Source organism: Ahaetulla prasina, chromosome 6 (genome assembly GCF_028640845.1).
Source record: "Ahaetulla prasina isolate Xishuangbanna chromosome 6, ASM2864084v1, whole genome shotgun sequence".
In the NCBI taxonomy this organism is placed as follows: domain Eukaryota; kingdom Metazoa; phylum Chordata; class Lepidosauria; order Squamata; family Colubridae; genus Ahaetulla; species Ahaetulla prasina.
Genome location: NC_080544.1, coordinates 76,707,086 through 76,726,765, shown reverse-complemented (window position 1 = coordinate 76,726,765; position 19,680 = coordinate 76,707,086). Strand labels below are relative to the sequence as shown.

At 37.4% G+C, this 19,680-nt stretch overlaps 1 protein-coding gene across 1 annotated transcript in view; it reads right to left on the bottom strand.

The window, feature by feature from the left end:
• The window catches only part of NYAP2 (neuronal tyrosine-phosphorylated phosphoinositide-3-kinase adaptor 2), a 269,362-nt gene that overhangs the window by 144,123 nt on the left and 105,559 nt on the right, over window positions 1-19,680 (bottom strand). Inside the window, exon 2 of the mRNA XM_058189134.1 lies at window positions 16,772-16,994. Within this exon, the coding sequence (XP_058045117.1) occupies window positions 16,772-16,994 (223 nt within the window). The remainder of the gene's footprint in view (window positions 1-16,771; window positions 16,995-19,680) is intronic.

Genomic DNA, 19,680 nt, shown 5'->3' with positions numbered 1-19,680 from the left:
GGTTAAGCTGCAGGCCCAGGCACCAGGAGTTCTAGTCCTGCCTTAGCCATGAAAGCCAGCTGGGTGACCTTCAAGTCAATTTGTCACCCTGTGATATTTATAAAGTGATAAAGGTGGGATAAAAAAAATCTAATAAATAAAATAACAGTGCTATGCACTAATATTTCCAGGATATAGTATATATGTTTTAAATTATGTTGGCTACCTGCACAGTTTGTACTGAGTAGGATTTAATTATGTTTGACCATTTAATACAGCAAAAGATCAACTTTTTGATGTGATCGTCTTTTTGATGTGATCGTCTAAGGCGGGGGCCTTAGACCGGGTCGTGCCTTTGCGGCCTCTGACCCGGCGCAGGTCCCAACCGGCTCCTTGGTTCTCCGAGGAGCTGAGGGGGATGAAGCGCCGGAGAAGACGCCTAGAGAGTTCCTGGAGGTCCAGCCGTTCAGAAGCTGATCGGACACTAGTGAAGTCCTATACTAGGGCTTACCTAGTGGCATTGAGGGAAGCGAGGCGTAGCTACGCCTCCTCCCTCATTGCATCGGCAGATAACCGCCCAGCCGCCCTGTTTCGGGTGACCCGCTCCCTCCTACACCAGGGGGAGCGGGATGACCCGTTGCAGGGACGTGCTGAGGAGTTTAACGGTTATCTATACGATAAAATCGTTCAGCTTCGGGATGGTTTGGACCAAGATTGCGGTGATACGGGTGAGACGGCTGAGGGTGGTCTTGGTGACATTTTATGGGATGAGTTTGACCCTGTCGCTCCCGAGGACATGGACAGGTTGTTGGGGAGGCTGAATGCCACCACATGTTTACTGGACCCGTGCCCCTCCTGGTTGGTGCTGGCCACGCAGGAGGTGACACGAGGCTGGCTCCAGGCGATTACGAGCGCTTCCTTGGTGGAGGGTGTCTTTCCGGCCGCCTTGAAAGAGGCGGTGGTGAGGCCCCTCCTCAAGAAGCCTTCCCTGGACCCGGCTGTTTTAGGTAATTATCGTCCGGTCTCCAACCTTCGCTTCGCGGCGAAGGTTGTAGAGAGTATGGTGGCATATCAGTTTCCCTTGCACCTGGATGAAACTGTCTATCTAGACCCGTTCCAGTCCGGTTTCCGGCCCGGTTACAGCACGGAGACGGCTTTGGTCGCGTTGGTGGATGATCTCTGGAGGGCCAGGGATAGGGGTTGTTCCTCTGCCCTGGTCCTATTAGACCTCTCAGCGGCTTTCGATACCATCGACCATGGTATCCTGCTGCGCCGGTTGGAGGGATTGGGAGTGGGAGGCACCGTTTATCGGTGGTTCTCCTCCTATCTCTCCGACCGGTCGCAGTCGGTGTTGACAGGGGGGCAGAGGTCGGCCCCGAGGCGCCTCACTTGTGGGGTGCCGCAGGGATCGATCCTCTCGCCCCTTCTGTTCAACATCTATATGAAGCCGCTGGGTGAGATCATCAGTGGGTTCGGTGTGAGGTACCAGCTGTACGCGGATGACACCCAGCTGTACTTTTCCACACCGGACCACCCCAACGAAGCTATCGAAGTGCTGTCCCGGTGTCTGGAGGCCGTACGGGTCTGGATGGGGAGAAACAGGCTCAAGCACAATCCCTCCAAGACAGAGTGGCTGTGGATGCCGGCATCCCGGTACAGTCAGCTAAATCCGCGGCTGACCATCGGTGGCGAGTCATTGGCCCCGATGGAGAGGGTGCGCAACCTCCTGGATGAACGGCTGTCTCTAGAAGATCATTTGACGGCCGTCTCCAGGAGAGCGTTCTACCAGGTTCGCCTGGTGCGCCAGTTGCGCCCCTTTCTGGACCGGGAGGCCCTATGCACGGTCACTCACGCTCTCGTGACGTCTCGCCTGGATTACTGCAACGCTCTCTACATGGGGCTTCCCTTGAAGGGCATCCGGAGGCTACAGTTAGTCCAGAATGCGGCTGCGCGGGTGATAGATGGAGCCCCTCGTGGCTCCCGCATAACACCCATCCTGCGCAGGCTGCACTGGCTACCTGTGGCCTTCCGGGTGCGCTTCAAGGTTTTGGTAACCACCTTTAAAGCGCTCCATGGCATAGGGCCGGGTTATCTACGGGACCGCCTACTGCGACCAGATACCTCTCACCGACCCGTGCGCTCTCACAGAGAGGGACTCCTCAGGGTGCCGTCAGCTAGGCAGTGTCGTCTGGCGACGCCCAGGGGAAGGGCCTTCTCTGTGGGGGCTCCCACCCTCTGGAACGAACTCCCCCCAGGACTCCGTCAACTTCCGGATCTTCGAACCTTCCGTCGCGAGCTCAAGACACATTTATTCATCTGTGCAGGACTGGCTTAGATTTTAAATTGAGAGGGGTTTTAAATTGATTTTAATATTTATATTTCTGTTTTTTAATAATTGGGCATTATAATAAGTTTTTTAATGATTATTTTAATTTGTATATTGATGTTTTTATATGCCTGTAAACCGCCCTGAGTCCTTTGGGAGATAGGGCGGTATATAAGTTTGAATAATAAATAAATAAAAATATAAATAAAATGTATAATACTCACAACATCAGCAAAGCTAATTTTGGCCCCACAAAACACACGTTCATTTAAAAAAATTATTTTAATTCATTCCATTTATGACTTGGGATGACTTACAGGAGTATTAAACTAAGGAAATAAGGAAACAAATAAGGAAACAACCCACAAAAGAAAATAACCATGCCAAGGAAAGAGGGATTGAAAGTACTCAATATTCTGGAAAGTTCATGCATCATCCTTGCTCACAGTCCTAGGTCTTTAAAGCCTAGAACAGCTAGACCATACAGATTTTAGCACTATACTTCTTGGGAATGCATATGAGTATTCCAATCCTGTGACTGTAGACAATTATATGGACTTTTCACAATTACACATGCCACTAGAAGAATGATGGCAATTAGTGGTTTGATTTGATGCCCAGTTGCCCAGTTATAAAGGACTTTAAAACAGAGAAGCAACTCTGCGTGAAAGAATCATGTATTGAGGGATTGATGCAGGGGAGACTAGATGGACTGCTAAGTTCATGCCTTCCTCAGTATAATTGTAGTCTGAAGATGTTTCAATTAGGAAAAGAAGTCAAACACACAAATATAGGAGACAGAATACTTGACCTGGTAACAGTACTAATGAACAAGGTTTTTAGAATTTTACCTGAACACAGATGGAATATAGGTCAACAGTAATGTATTATTAAACATTAATAGACATGCAGAGATCATGTATTAAACATTAATAGACATACAGCTCTAAACTACAGTATATAACAGATGCATTTTACTTTGTAAGTTGGATGCCTTCTCAAGTACTGTGCCCAGTTTTGGACATTATGTCATTAAGATTTTAGACAAATTATAGTAGGCTCAGAGAAACAAAAGGACTAGAAACTACATGTTTCAAGGAGAATTTGAAGGCAGTCAGTTTTTAATACTGAGAAGTCATGATGGTAGTGGGGGGATGTGATAGCATTCATGAAATGCCAGAAAGAATATCACACATTGACAAAAACCAAGTTGTGTTCTCTCATAGACAACAGTATCTTCCCTGAGTTAGAATGCTGGTAATAGCAATCCCATTAGGTATTGGAAATATTGTAAGTACAGTAGAACCATGTAAGTGCCTAAGTGATCAGCTCCCCTTCATGGATTTGTTCCAGCAGAGACTGAATATGTAATGGCTGCGTTGATTTGGATTCCTGAACTCAATGGGAGTTGGATTGATGCCCTAAATAACCTCTTCAGCTCTATGGCTTTTATATATGAAAAGGATATTGCTCCATTAACACTTTTCACATTACACAACAGGTGGCTGACAGGATCTCAGAATCAAGAGACAGTAAACTGAAAACTATTTTCTGGTTTTCAAAATACACTGAACCATTAAGCAATTAAATAAGTTACATATGTACAATAGACTAAAACACAAATATCCGAAGCATAGTGCACTGTATGAATGCATCTGCTAAGTGTTTACTTGACTTTTTAAGCATATTATATAAATAGAACACAACCACAGAATAACCACTTTTTAAGTGAGGTGTACCATTCAGGAACCTATTAACCAAGGCAATAGGCAATAAAATTGAAATCATTTTATTTATCTTTTGACAGTTACTGTAATAACTTGTCTAATGGAAATCAAGATATATAATATTGTAAATAATGGATCTGATGGCCAAAAAGAATTATACTTATTTGTTTAAGAAGGATACGATTATGGATACTGAAGCTTTTAATTCAAAGATGAAGCCCAAAAATATTGTGATTCATATCTCATGGAAATATAACTAGGACTGAAATATTATATCTTTTATATGTTTGCACTAGAATTCAAATATTTAGTAAAAGCATATAGCCCATTGTTCTTGAAGCTGTATATGCCTTTTTTTTAAAAAGATACTCCATTCTTGTGCTTCATCTGTGTGTTTATAATTGAGATTTTCTTTGGTAGAGATATGCTAATGACATAAGCAGCTCTCCATTTAATGACTGATACCACAGCAGGCACCAGAGGCAAATATTTCATTTAACCAATATTTTGAGAATGAAAAAATATTATTAGATTTTCACTGATGTTATGCCTGATTCTATTGGGAAGGGACGGGGAATGTAGAAAGTGTAGCAGTTCCATATAGAGTTTCAATGTCATCAGCTGGCATTCATGCCAAGTTTTTAACATCATCACAAGGATCTAAATTTTTCAAATGTCCAGCTCAAAATTTGCTGATTGTGTTGAATAGGCATTTTAATTTACTCTATTTTTTATGATCCATGTGACATTGCATCAGGATTGATATGGATCATTTAAATTTTGAACTTGTCAAATTCTAACCAGAAAGTCAGATAATTCTATCAGGTTTTTCTGGATTTTCTTCAAATTGAAATCAGTCCCATTCATATTTTTTCATAATGCTAATGCTTCATTTATCTGATGGTTTAAACAGTCTTTGTTCATTTCCCACTGAAACAAATGATTGTTCAATGGATTTCTGGTACTGTGAATTGTGGCTTTCCTGTCCCTCAACTAAATAAAGTTCTGTTTTATTCAGTCTCTTGGCTTCCTAAAATTGTTTATACTTACTTAGAAATAAGCCAGGAGTAAGGGCCGGTTTAGCTCACGCTGGTAAAGCCTGTTATTAAGAACACAGTAGCCTGCAATTACTGCAGGTTCGAGCCCGGCCCAAGGTTGACTCAGCCTTCCATCCTTTATAAGGTAGGTAAAATGAGGACCCAGATTGTTGGGGGGGCAATAAGTTGACTTTGTAAAAATATACAAATAGAATGAGACTATTGCCTTATACACTGTAAGCCGCCCTGAGTCTTCGGAGAAGGGCGGGGTATAAATGTAAACAAAACAAACAAACAAACAAGCTAATGAAAATAGTTCATACACAGATAAATATAAGAGACACTTAATGAGGCAGCAGGAAGCAATGATGCATGAGCTCATCAAGTTAAGACTATGACTAAAATGATTGATAATAGCAATAAAATGTTTTGGACATTGGCTGAAAACACTAGTCTTAGTATTGCATATAATTGCATATAATATGGTCACACTCCATAAGATTAATTGTGGGAATCATTTAACTAGAGTTCCAGTTAAATCCACTCACATCCCAAATTGGCACCTTAGGACTTTCTAGACCCACTTTCTCTGGCATGCCTTAATTATTTCAATTGGTATTGTGTTATTTCCTTTAAAAAAAATCTATGGGAGTATCAGGTTAAATGTTCCTTCCAAATTGGTGAAGTTTAGTGATTTTTTTTTCTGTGGTTCAGTATGATGATTATAAAGACATTGCTAGGGCTGTCACAGTTCAGTTTGGCTTACATATGGAGAGACATATGGATGCAAGCATTCTGGAAGGAGGCTTAGTCATTTAGATCATGTCAGTTATTTATAAATGCAGTGAATTCATAATTGAAAGGCAATCTACAAAAAGCAGCAAATCCAAATTAAACTATCTACAATCTCTAGGCTGTGAGATAATAGCATGTGGAGTATATTTACTGTATAGTGATGTCATAGAACTGAACAGAACATGGAAAATACTCTGACATTTCCTTCTATTTGTATCATGATTTGTTTATAGGTATATATTATTTGATTAAAACAAATAATTAATGAAAATTGACACAGGAGATAAAAGTATTAAAGTGACAAGTAAGTAATTTGTGTGTTTTAGTCTATCTATATCTTTTGACATATGATTCCACCTACCTCTTTGCAATGACATAGAAGCTTCGGCTACATGTAAACTGAGAAACTAATGGATGCTAACAGGTTTATTCTTTTACGATAATTGTTGGATGAAATCCCATGGTTATATTTTATACCAAATATTAGAGTTCCTAGCCCTTTCCCCAGTCCCACAGCCCTACCCCCCAATATTATATGCTATACAGCTGTTTTGCCTTCATCATAGCACTAGCACCAGCTTAAAATCCTGGTTTGGTTTTTAGCCTAATACAAAACCACACTATTGCTGTGCTACTATAGCCATTGCAAGCTTACTGCTTACATTTTTCACTCTGATAGATTACAGGGTCGGATTCCTGGAAGACTTAATTCACAGCATGCTGTCATTGACATTCACTCAGCACAAATCTTAGCCAGTGGCAATTTTTAAATTATAAAAGTGGCCTATGCATTTTTATGCTGTCATATCATCCTATAGCCTCATCACCACCTCATTACTGGATTCAGCATCTGGCTGACCTCTGAGCTTGGGAACTAAACAGAGTCAAGACTGATTAATGCTTGAATGTGAGATTAATACCAAGGCTATAGATTAGAATGAGAAATTATATATCAGCCCAAAAGGCACTGGTAGATTAAATCCACGGTGTTGCCAATGAAACAGCATGGATGACTCCATGAAATTGCCAGGAACTAATGTTGGCTCAAAGGACGTTCCACCCTTAATTTTATAATCTAAAACTTTAAAGAAATTACTTATGTTAAAATAGGCTATTCACTCAGATTGGAACATTGTGGCCATTTGCAGCAGACTGGGCGGATATCTCTAGAGACAGTGGAACTTAGAAATAATAGAAAATACTTGTAGCTTGGGTTTTAGAGTTCAGCAGTGGTTTGCACTCCAAGCTTTTTTCAATTTAGTTTCTGAACATTTCATTACCAGACTAGGTAACATCATCAGCAGGATTTTCTTGTCCTATTCTCTTTCGCTTATCAATGTCTTGTTTGGTGCCAGTTTAGACAGTTGGTCATGTGATTGGTTGTTCTTTTGGAGCTATATTTAAATTCTGAGCAACTGATTGGTTTTCTTGTTGATTGGTCATTCAAATGGTCTAGTTTCTTACGTATTCATATGCTGGATCTAGATCAATATGCCTGTTAATTGCTCCTTTGGTAAAATACTAGGCTTCAATAAATTCATGTGTGTGGCAGGTGTTAGCATGTGTGTGGCAGGTGTTAGCCAATGATTTTTGTCCCTTCTCAATCGAACTAGTGTTGTTTATTATCAGTGTGGTTTGAGATCAGGTATTTATTTATTTATTTATTTATTTATTTATTTATTTATTTATTTATTTATTTATTTATTTATTTATTTATTTATTTATTTATTTATTTATTTATTTATTTATTTATTTATTAGATTTCTAGACCGCCCTTCTCCCGAAGGACTCAGGGCGGTGTACAGCCTTATTTAAAACACATAGATACACAATACAAATCCCAAATTTAAAATACATTTAAAATGAAATATTTAACAGGCCAATTTAAACTAAAACGGTCATAGACCGATATAAAACCCTTAGAATTTAAAAATTATAAATAGATTAGTACAATTAAAATTCAATTAAAATTCAATTAAACTAAATATTAAATTAAAATAAATATTTAGGCTAGTCCTGCCCGATTGAATAGTAGAGTCTTCAGTTCCCGCTTGAAGGTACGGAGGTCGGGAAGTTGGCGTAGCCCTGGAGGTAACTCATTCCATAGGGTCAGTGCTGCCACAGAGAAGGCTCTCCCCCTGGGAGCCACCAGCTGACACTGTTTGGCTGATGGCACCCGGAGCAGGCCCATTCTGTGGGAGTGCACAGGTCGTTGGGAGGCTATCGGTGGCAGAAGGCGGTCTCGTAAATAGCCCGGTCCTAAGCCATGGAGCGCTTTAAAGGTGACCACTAGCACCTTGAATTTTTGGTCATGCCATTTAACTGCTAGTTAATATTCATGAACTCTTGTTCTAATTGCCTTCATGTTTGTTTCACATAGAATTGGTTACAATTGCTGCAATTTATTTTATATACTATATTGCTGTTGTCTTCCTTCTCTATTTTGTCTTGGACTTTAGATAGGTCTTTTCTGAGTGTGGTTTTGTGAGCTATCATTAGAACAGTGGAACTTACTTCTGTGTAAATATATTTAGAACTAGATTGCCAGTAGGTCAGTGCTTATAGTCCTTCTATTAATGTTCTCATTATACCACTAGCTATATTGCTAGATAACTTTATAACCAGAAATATGTCTGTGAAATATGAAATATGTTCATGTGCAATCTCATATAGGCAGTTCTGTGTTAAGAATTTTCAGCTTACAGAAAACTCACATTTATGAATAAACTGCCAAAAAAGCCTATTATGTTAAAAAAAATGAGTTAAATATAATGGTTCATAATAACGAATCCACATACTACTTTATGACACTCTATGACACTCAGAAAATATCGTGCGGCTTCAGCGGTTCCCTGGTTCAAGGAAGAAGCCAGCCTGCCATTTCAATGATCATTTCTCTCTTATTTACCCTCGTAACTATCCCTCCGAAGCATAAATCCAGTCCAAGTGCCAGCGAAGCATGAAAGAAAAGGAAAGTGATCACAACTGAAAATAAAGTAGAAATAATAAAGTCATCAGAGCAGCAGGCGATAGCTTTTGAGAAAAAAAAATGGGATCAAAAACTCTAGAACCAAAAGAGTTATCTGAAGCCTTTTGTTTCAGTGAAGCAGGAATTGCAAAGTTATAGAGGAAAATCCTAATACAGAGAGAGGCTCACCAAAATTTACCATACAGTTACCAAGAGCCTCAAATGCTGTAAGGCCATGTATGATGAGAAAAAGAAAAGCTCCTGATGCCTGCTTGAAGATAAAGGTAAAATATATGCTTTGAATTAATATTTGACTAACTGACATTAGATAAGAACCATATGTACCTGTTTTGACTTACCTACAAATTTGACTTAGAGACAGACTTAAAAATGGATCTCATTCATAGCCTGTAGATTGCTTGTTCACATCCATTTAGGACAATGCTCTATTTATTTTCATTGAATTTAGTCTACAGTCAGGATCGCAGTGTTAATCATCTCTAAAATCCTTAGTGTTTTCCTTCCTTCACAATGTCTATCTCAAAAACCTATTTTCATTTCTTCTCCCTCTTTAAATCAGCTTTTATAATTTCTTTCATTTTTAACACTTATCATTTTCATTATATATATTTTTGATGAAAAAGATATGAAAGTGTTAAAGATAGTAAATAATAATAATGCTATGGCAAATATTAAAGGGACGCAGTGGCTCAGTGGCTTAGACGCTGAGCTTGTCGATCAAAAGGTTGGCAGTTCAGCAGTTCGAATCCCTACTGCCACATAACAGGGTGAACTCTCATTACTTGTCTCAGCTTTTGCCAACCTAGCATTTCTAAAGCACATAAAAAATGCAAGTAGAAAAATAGGGGCCATCTTTGGTGGGAAGGTAACAGCATTCCGTTCGCCTTTGGCGTTTAGTCATGCTAGCCACATGACCATGGATACGTCTTCAGACAGCACTAGCTCTTCGGCTTTGAAACAGAAATGAGCACCGCCCCCTAGAGTTGGAAACAACTAGCACATATGTGCGAAGTGAACCTTAACCTTTTTATGGCAAATATTCCTACATTTGTCAATCTTCAATGTTCACTCGTCATAGATCATAAGACGTTAAGGTGGCAACTATTAATTAGAATTTATTCTTGCTGCTCCCCAGCTCTTTTGATTATCAAGTATTACAAGTATTACTTGTAAGTATATCAAATATTAGTAGAACTTCATGAATGTTAGAATGTTCCTCCTTTTTAGCAACATCTGTCTATATATTCTGAGGAATAAGCAAAACAAATCTTATGTGCTTTTTTTTTTTTACTGGAAAATAAATACTGGAAACTGGCAAATATTAGTAAAAATCAGAGGCAGAAGATTATTGGATGCTGCAAATGACTGAGTTGAACTGGTTGCCAAGCACCCAAAATGCAATCAAATGACTGGAGAAGGTAGGGGATGTTTGTATTATAATTTCAAAATTGTTCGTAAATTGCTTTTGGGGGATCTTGCTTAACTTCAAACGGTAACTAAGTAACTGATCTTTAAGCAAGAACTACCGTTAATTAAGTACCTTCACAGCACATCTTAGTTTAATAAAAAGTATTTAAAAATATTCTGTAAATATCATTTCAGTACATTGATGCAAATAAGCACTGAACATGGACAACAGTAGTATAGAATGTCTGGAACTAAAGTCCTATTTTTAATTTTGTACTTACTACCTTTAATAAAACATAGATATATGCAGGAAACTATATTATATTATTACCTACAAGAATCAAGATTCATGAATTGATGATTATATTTATGAAAGGCCACCATCAGATCATTAAAAGAACATACATATTGAATATAATCTTTAGCAGGCAAAACTCTTGATATGTCAGTTTGGTTCATTTATAATGTATTCATAAAAATAGTCAGAATCCTTAAACCTCTAGATGACTTATGTGTCTAATAAGTTTGGTGTCAAGATATTGACAGTTGATGGGCAAGTTCAGAACCTCTGCTCCCTCTTTCATTCTTCATCTTAAAACCAAACTTGTCCTTCCAGCAAAAAATATCTTTGTTCAGAGGTCACTATCCTGAAAGTCCTTCAAATAGACTAATATTGTCTATTAAATAGGACAAATGGCCCACTATAAGGATTGTTTTGCTGCTTGAATGTTCTCTTTGTCCACTCTTTTCTACAACTGACTTTTAAGAGTATTTTAATCCCGTTTTCATATTTTTATCTTTCTAGTAGCCCCTAACCCATTTATTTATAGAGCTACAAGAATAACATGCGGGAAATTATATTCAATTGCTCACTAAGAAGTAGTGTTAATGCTTGCAACTTCCAATGCTAGGGTCAAAAGGTACAAGGATGCAAGGTTAATGGAACTAAGAAAATTACTGTATTTTTCGGTGTATAAGACACCATCCCCCTCCACCAAAAGTGGGTAGAACTGCCTGTGCATCTTATACAGCGAATGTTGCCGAAGCCCCACCCACCAACCCCCACGCGCCGGCTTCTGCCTCCCATCAATTAACCTCCTTGCAGCAAACAGCCTGATCAGCTTCAGCAGAACCTGATTTAGCACAAGCATCTGATAGGCGGTTGGATTGGGCTCCTGGAATACCACCTATCAGCTGTTCCAGGCTGCAGGGATCGCCACTGCCCATTACTGCCACCTATCGCTGCTGCTGCCTATCACTGCCTCTGCATGCCCCATTTTTGGCCTCTGCACACCCCATTTTCAGGCTCCATGTGTCCCATGTTTGACCTGTTTCAGGCAGTGGGGATAGGCATCGGCATCAGTCCCTGCCACAATGGTATGGGCTATAAACGGGATGCACTATTTGTACACTATACAAATAGAATGAGACTATTGCCCTATACATTGTAAGCCGCCCTGAGTCTTCGGAGAAGGGCGGGGTATAAATGTAAACAAAAAAAAAAAAAATGGGGCGCACAGAAGTGGTGATAAGTGGCAGCAGTGATGGGCGGTGACGGCAGCAATCCCTGCAGCCTGGAACAGCTGATAGGTAGTATTCTGGGAACCCAGTCCAACCACTAATCAGATGCTTGTGCTAAATCAGGCTGTGCTGAAGCTGACCAGGCTGTTTGCTGTTTGCTGCAAGGAGGTAAATTGCTGGGAGGCAGACATAGAGGCAGATTTTTTTTCTCCTTGTTTTTCTCCCAAAAGCTGGGTGTGCCTTATACTTCAGAGCGTCTTATAGTCCAAAAAATGCAGTAAATTATTGGATATGTATTATTTCATTTCACTTTATAAGATAAAAACACAAATAAAACAATACTTTTAGAGTGGGCCTGTGCAATGGTACTGTTGTTGTCAATAATTAGCCATTATAGCGATGTTACATACAGGAATCATAAAGCGGTTCAGAATGTTATGCTAATTTCTATTTCAAATTATATTAAGGTAGAAATTATTTCAAGACCTAGCAAGAACAGCATTGCAAGGATTTACATGGAATCGTAGTAATAAGACCTGATCGATAAATGAAAAATATTATTTTTTTCTTCCAATATCTTGAATGGATGGTGCTTTCTTTACATTAGTAGACAGAATCAAGCTTTTGACAACTAAATTTATTCATCTGTAAATGATGCACAATGCAGTAAATGTTTTGCACTAATCCAAATTACTGTCATTTTAAATATAAAAGTTATAATTTTTCTTTGTTTTTGTTTTGGAAAGCCAAGGCAACTGATATTAGCAACACCTAAAAATTACATCTGTATTCAGTCCACAAAATCCATGTTAATGTTGACTTTGAACTGCTGCAGACCTCAATGCTTAATGATCTGCCTAATTTATGGCCGTTTTTCCTTTCCTGGCTATGCATTTTACACAAATATATAGTCATTCTTTTTCAAACTACTTCCTTTATGGTTATCTCAATAAATCTTTTTCCACTTCAGTTTAGTAGGGAAGTGATTTTTAGAGAAAGGGGAAGAGGGAGAGGGAGAGAAGGAGAGAAGGAGTGAAGAAGGAAGGAAGGAAGGATGATATGGAGGACAATGTGTTGGGAAAAACATGTATATACTATGTTATTTTAGTGATGTTGTTTTAATTGTTCATTGGGGGCTATGTTGATATCAGATGCGCAGCTATATAAATGCTTTAAATAAAATAAATAAAAATATCAAGGAAATCATGAGGATATCCTTTGTGTGGCATACTAGTAACCATACTCCAAAAAATGAGAGACGTGGAAGAAGATGGTTACACGGAAAAATTTAAGATGGATAATTTTTTTTTGTTTTTGTTTACATTTATACCCCACCCTTCTCCGAAGACTCAGGGCGGCTTACAGTGTATAAGGCAATAGTCTCATTCTATTGGTATATTTTTACAAAGTCAACTTATTGCCCCCCCAACAATCTGGGTCCTCATTTTACCTACCTTATAAAGGATGGAAGGCTGAGTCAACCTTGGGTCGGGCTCGAACCTGCAGTAATTGCAGGCTACTGTGTTCTTAATAACAGGCTTTACCAGCGTGAGCTAAACCGGCCCCTAATTAATTTCAATTTCAATTTCAATTTCAATTTGCTTATTAACAATGAATTACATATTATTCATATGACTATACCTCATATACCTAATAATTTGTTTATCTTCTGCCACATTGAAAAGAACAGTTTTAAAGAGGGATCAAAGACATACAGACTCACACTCAAGTACATTCTTGCCTTAAGGTTGCCTCTCTCTCCACTAAGGCCAAACTTCAGTTTTCTAATTTTGTTTCTCACATGGCTGTAGGATACTAAACAATGATAATGGTGCATCAGACAGCAGTGGCTGGAGATAGCCTGTTTCACTGTTTTGTTTCTAATCCATCAAGCACTCAAAAAGACATGCTCTCTTAAGATCATGGAACTTGCTGATGTTGCTAAATTGACTTCTTTGATCAGAGAAAAGACAACGTCTGCTTATTGTTGACTGGAAACACTTTATAGACTTTTTGCATGAAATAGAAAAAAATATGAACTCGATATCTATGTTTTTGATGATTAGACAGCATAATAAAAGCTAATTATATCATTGTACTTATAACTGCTATAAAAAAGATAAGAAGCTATTTATTTGTATTCTTCTTTCTTCTCTATTTTTCTGTTACTCCCCCACCCCCAGGTTTTTTTGCACTTTTAGTTTTTCTTTTATTTATTTCTTTTTCTTTACTTTTTCTTAATTTGTATTAGGTTTTATCTTTCTTTCTAAAAATATAATATTCCCTTCTAACCCCTACGGGTGATGTGTGTATCTGTGTGTGTATTTGTAAATAACAAAAGCAAGAAAATCTTTTCAAGATTTCTTTTGGGCTTAAATATTTATAAAAGTTACGGTTGCTATTATTCATCACTTCTAAAAGATAAACATGAACATTGTTTTTGGCATTGAAGGCTATTTTGGAAATACTTCAAGAGCATAAAGGCTCTGGTAAAACTTGCATGTAAAATTAGATATAATAAACATTTAGATCCCACACAGTGAACATAGCTGAAGATTACATACAATGGACATGGTTGGAGATACTATTATGTCTATTACATATTTGAGAATATTATACTTGAATACAGGGAAAAATGCAGCAGATCTTTGGAACTGATCCACCTCAGTTTTTAATCATTGGAATCTATATTCAATCCAGACAACATGGGAAAACTTAATATCAGTCTAGGAAGAGATGCTCAGCCTATTTGAAGGGATTCCTCTGAAGGAATAGGTGTCTACTTTGGAAATTTTCCTATCTTTTGTAGATAAAAGATTTTTTTGACTAGATTTCTATGTTTTTCCAAACAAATTAATAAGTTAGCATTCAATAATAAGTCAACTTATTCAATAACATGATTATGTACACAAACAGTATTCTGAGCACAAAGGCTATATTAATCAGGAGAAAGAACGGGAAATTCTGAAACATATGCAGAATGAGCTATACTTCACTCATTTCTTTTAATTTTATTTCATCTTAAATTTAAAATTGATCTAATTGTTGTCATTGCCCTTTTCTACATTTTATAATGAGAACCCCAGTATGCTAATCAGAAATATGACACATATATACCTATTAGATAAGAGAAGCCCCTCCCCCATCCAGAAAATTAACAACACAAAAAAAGAGGAAGTCATAAACCTTATACCTTAGGAGTGCACAATTGTAACTATAACTGAAGACGTTGCAAAATTCAGCATTTAATACATCCAAATGAAATTTAGGCTGGGGAATAAATCTATCAGGAAAAGAGCCAAATAGAATTCTTTGCTTCTAATAAGGCATACCTGCTGCAATTCATGTAACACAATCGCTTTATAGAATTCAGAACTTTGTACACATTCATTACTGTACATGTTCTTAGACTGATGCAAAGTGGCAGATCCTATTGGGCCCACAGTCTTCATAGTCTAAAGCATTATAAGGGAAGGGAAGGGAAGAGAAGGGAAGGGAAGGGAAGGGAAGGGAAGGGAAGGAAAGGAAAGGAAAGGAAAGGAAAGGAAAGGAAAGGAAAGGAAAGGAAAGGAAAGGAAAGGAAAGGAAAGGAAAGGAAAGGAACATAGTGTCAACATGTAACCTATGCAGTGATTTTTCTGCATATGAAAAGATTTACATGATGGAGTGATAGGGAATATACAATATATGGCTTTATTTGCATAGCGGATTCTAATAGTAGTTTATGCTTCCATGAGTGAGAGTTTTTTATTTATTTATTCAATAGTCATTTTCATGTCAGATGGGCAGGTACAGTAATATGAAAATAAATTATTTAAACTTTATTTCCTGTTTAATACCATATATTTTTAGAATACGATTATTTGGTAATCAAGTCCATGGAAATACATTCATTCCGATTTGCTGTTGCAATTATTAGTTCAATTCAACATCCATTTGATGATAGCCTTTTTTGTTGTGTTCACCAAGACAGGCTGTACAGTAATGAGGCAAAGTCTTGCTTATCTCCTAAAGAAGCCTTGCAGCTTCAGCTGGGGGAATGGTGAACCAATAGAGGTGCTTCATGAAATGTGTCCTTATGCACACACATTTGAACAACTGCTGTGTTTTCGATGCAGAGGTACCCCTTGAAATCCACAACAAACATGGTGTTTGAAAGCCAGGATCTCCCATGATATTGCTGGTAGAGAAATGGGGCTTTCTGCTGGCAGTCCTGAATCAGTTATAGCCAGCATTTGTTTGTATACTTTCAAGACTCTAAATTAGAGCTGAACCATATAGAATTATAATAATTGTTGACAAGATTGAGAAGATAGTTTTTCTTGCAGAAAAGCTAGACGTTTCCTTCTTCCATGCCATTCAGTGATAAAGATAGAGAACCCATAGCCCACTAGCTACCTAGAGCCCCCATTTCTGCTTTTTGCTTGCCCTGGAATCCCTCACATTCATATTGTCAAAACACAATAGCAAATCACCAAATTACAACAGTACTGTATTGTTTTTCTCTGACTTAGGAAGGGAAAAAGCAGAAACAAAATAGCTAAAATAATAGATCCAAGTTCTAGTGCCTCTATCCAGCAACATCATAGTGACACACCACATAGCCCTGCAATCCTCAGCTGCATAAAAAAGAAGTGTAATTTAAGTTGGACAAATAGACGCTCTTCTATCAGTGACCTAATCCATTTGCCTACAGCAGCACTACATTTTTGTAATATGTCAGTACAAAACTTTTCCAAACAAAGATAACAAAGATGATTTGTTAGGCTACCAATATCTAATTAATCCACTGAAAGCTGCTCTTTAGGCTTCCCCATCTCATAAACTTACTTCCTGATTCCTATTCTAAAAATTCACTGAAATAACTAAACCAATTTTTACAGCTGCACATTAAATCTACAGCTGTTCTTCCAGACCATGTGTCATTTGTATGCTACAGACCTTTAACAAAGCCATAGATCCTAATTTTATGGAAAAGACCAATCCTTACCGTTTTATTGCTTCTTCTTGTTTCCGGCGCTTTTCGTTCTTTTCTTTCAAGTAAGCCAGGTTGGTTTCATTTCTCATGCGATCATTCTCCCGAGCAATGTCAGATGCATTCTGTATAACTAAGCCATCATAGGCCTTCAGGCCCATATCTTCAATGTACTGGAGAAAAGTGCCCAAAGTGACCTCCTCCTGATTAGAATTCATCATCTTGTGGGAAATACTTCCTGTGGGTTGACAAAAGGAAAAAAGTTCATGCACACATACATTTTTTTCACTGGTTTTCTGTCCATTGTTAAATCGGTGAACAATTCAAAATCCGTTGGGTTTTTCAAATTTATTTAAGGCTGAAAATGGTTTGAGCAATTGTTGGATTTTGTATTTTAAAAAATGAGGATTATCCATTGCATGCTTCTTTGTGTCACTGACCTAATAGAATTTAAAACTTTCTAACGTATTTTTGAGTGTGCTCCAATTTGGGCTGCTGTTAGCTGTGTGAGCTCTGTTTTAAATGGTTTGCATCAAATATAAGCTTTATTGCTATATACCGAAATAGCTTTTTTTTCTTCCTTTCTATTCTCTCCCACTTTGCTTGAGGAAAAATACTGGAAATTTCAGATGTTTGTTCATTGACTATTGCTTTTCTTTCTTATCATCAAACACAACTGATTTAATTTAGAACTTTTATAAGGTCTAAATTTACAAGCATTTTCTAATGTTGTGACCTGTTTCATATAAACACATATACACAAAGACACATTTCATGGTTTTATTTATTCTTTTATTTATGAATTTATCATATTTCTATACTATCTATCTCACCTAAGTGCTATATGGATTAATGTATGAAACTTGGCTATCATTCAAGGAAGTATTCACACCAAATCCATATGTTCCTTTCCTTAAGATAAATTCCATGCATCTGATTGAAGTTGATTGTCATCCATGAAAGCTTTGGCAATAGTAGAGGCATTTCTTTTTTTTATTACTATTATCTTGTATTATTATTTTTTACTATGCATCTTAATATTCTTTATTTTTAAATTTTGCACATCGTGCTTCCAACATATTACATCCAGAACATCTTTATTAAATTTCCTTTTTTTGCAAATGGATGTCTTATTTTGTAATTTTTTTTTATATAGAGCTCATTGTCATTTCTGTACAGAATTATAAGTATAACATTACTTTTTTTCATTAAGCTGCTTTATTTTCCTGTTTGATAAGTGTCACAGTTAAGAGAAACATTGTATGAAAAGAGGTGGCTTTAAATTATGATAGTTTGGTGGTGGTGGGGGGTCTCAGTTCTCTTGTCAAAAACTAGAGACCGGGAGCCTGGAAATAAGGTAGAGTAGAGGCATTTCTAAAGTGCTACCAGATTGCTTTGGGGTTTATTTATTTCATCTTTATTTAGAAAACAAGTCTGAAAAACAACCCTCAAGGGAATGTATTGATAATACCCTCATATAAAAAGTATTACAGCTTCTAATTACACTCAGCCATTATAGTCATATTTAAATTTAGATGCTTGGAGAACACCTCAGTATGAGTTCATTTCTTAGTTTTGACAACAAACAACAATACTGAGGCCTATATGCTTAGTAGTGAAGCAAACATGAAGTTAGAAGGGTTGTTTGCCTTTTCACCATATCCCATGCTGCTGAAAATTAACAAATTATAGTCAAAAACATTTCAGAATTTGAAACGGCAAAGATAGAACTGAATCAAAGTTTACACTGCCCGAGTAAAAGGCAAATCTTACAATAGTTCCACTCATTTTGCCCTATCTGTTCTCAATCATTTGGTGAAAGAGAAATTTATTTTTGAACTGTTGAAGAAGATAATTTCAGTGAAATTCTCACAGGTGGGATATGGTGTAGTCCTTATGAAACAAGCCAGAGAACACATGAATATGCTGTATTTCATTTTAAATCATCCCACCACCAATCTGTGGCCTTGCTAGGCTTGTCAGAGTTCAATTAAATCCCAAAGGAAGACATTATTGCACTTTTTTCATTGGCTTTTTCAGACTGAAAGGTTTGGACCGCAAAAGAACCCTTAAAGTTCTGATATGAAAAACCAAGTAGCCAAAAACAATAGCAGCATTTGCACTGTCTGCCAATTCTAACAGTGAAATTGGAAAACGCTACCAAAAGAAATACCAAATAAATGTTCAGGTATACCAATCATAAAGTAAGAAAATGTTGACATAAATTAAATTCAAGCATGCTGAATTTAAACCAATAGGAACAAAATAAACTATAAATTAGGAAGAGTCATTTACCCTAGTCCTAAAAAAGGATCAGCAACCTTGTTTGTTTTTAATTCCTGCATCAGTGATGTGTCTCTTTGCTTTAATTGTTCTGGATTTCAAATACTTAAGATTGCAGATCCAAATTATCATTCATATGGATAAGCAATACTTCAGGTTCAAAGCAAAATTTGCTTTGGAATACATGAGGTATACCTGAAACCTCATCCAGAAAGATCTTTTTTCCATACAATCCAAAGCACGTTTTTACCATTAAATACAAATCCTAATATTTCTGTGGAAAGCCACTTTCCTTAACAAACGTTTTGGTGAAAGTGAGATGCCTGAACAGCCACACGTAAATAGAGATAAACTAAGCTGGAAAAAGAATTGCTGCTTTCACAATTCGAGAAAAGGTGCTTTGTACATGCTACTGTTTCACAACATCTCTTTTGAATGATTTACACAAACTGTAATTTATAGTTTTACTAAAAACATACAATTCAAATTTCCTTGTCTCCCTTATTAATTTTTGTTTGATGGTGTGGGGGGAAAAGGTGAAAGATAGGAAAAGACTAAAGGTATAGAATATAGGATGATGGCTTTGAATCCTAAAGAGACAGCAGCAATTTACAATGTTGTTGTTATTGTTCTTCCATTCA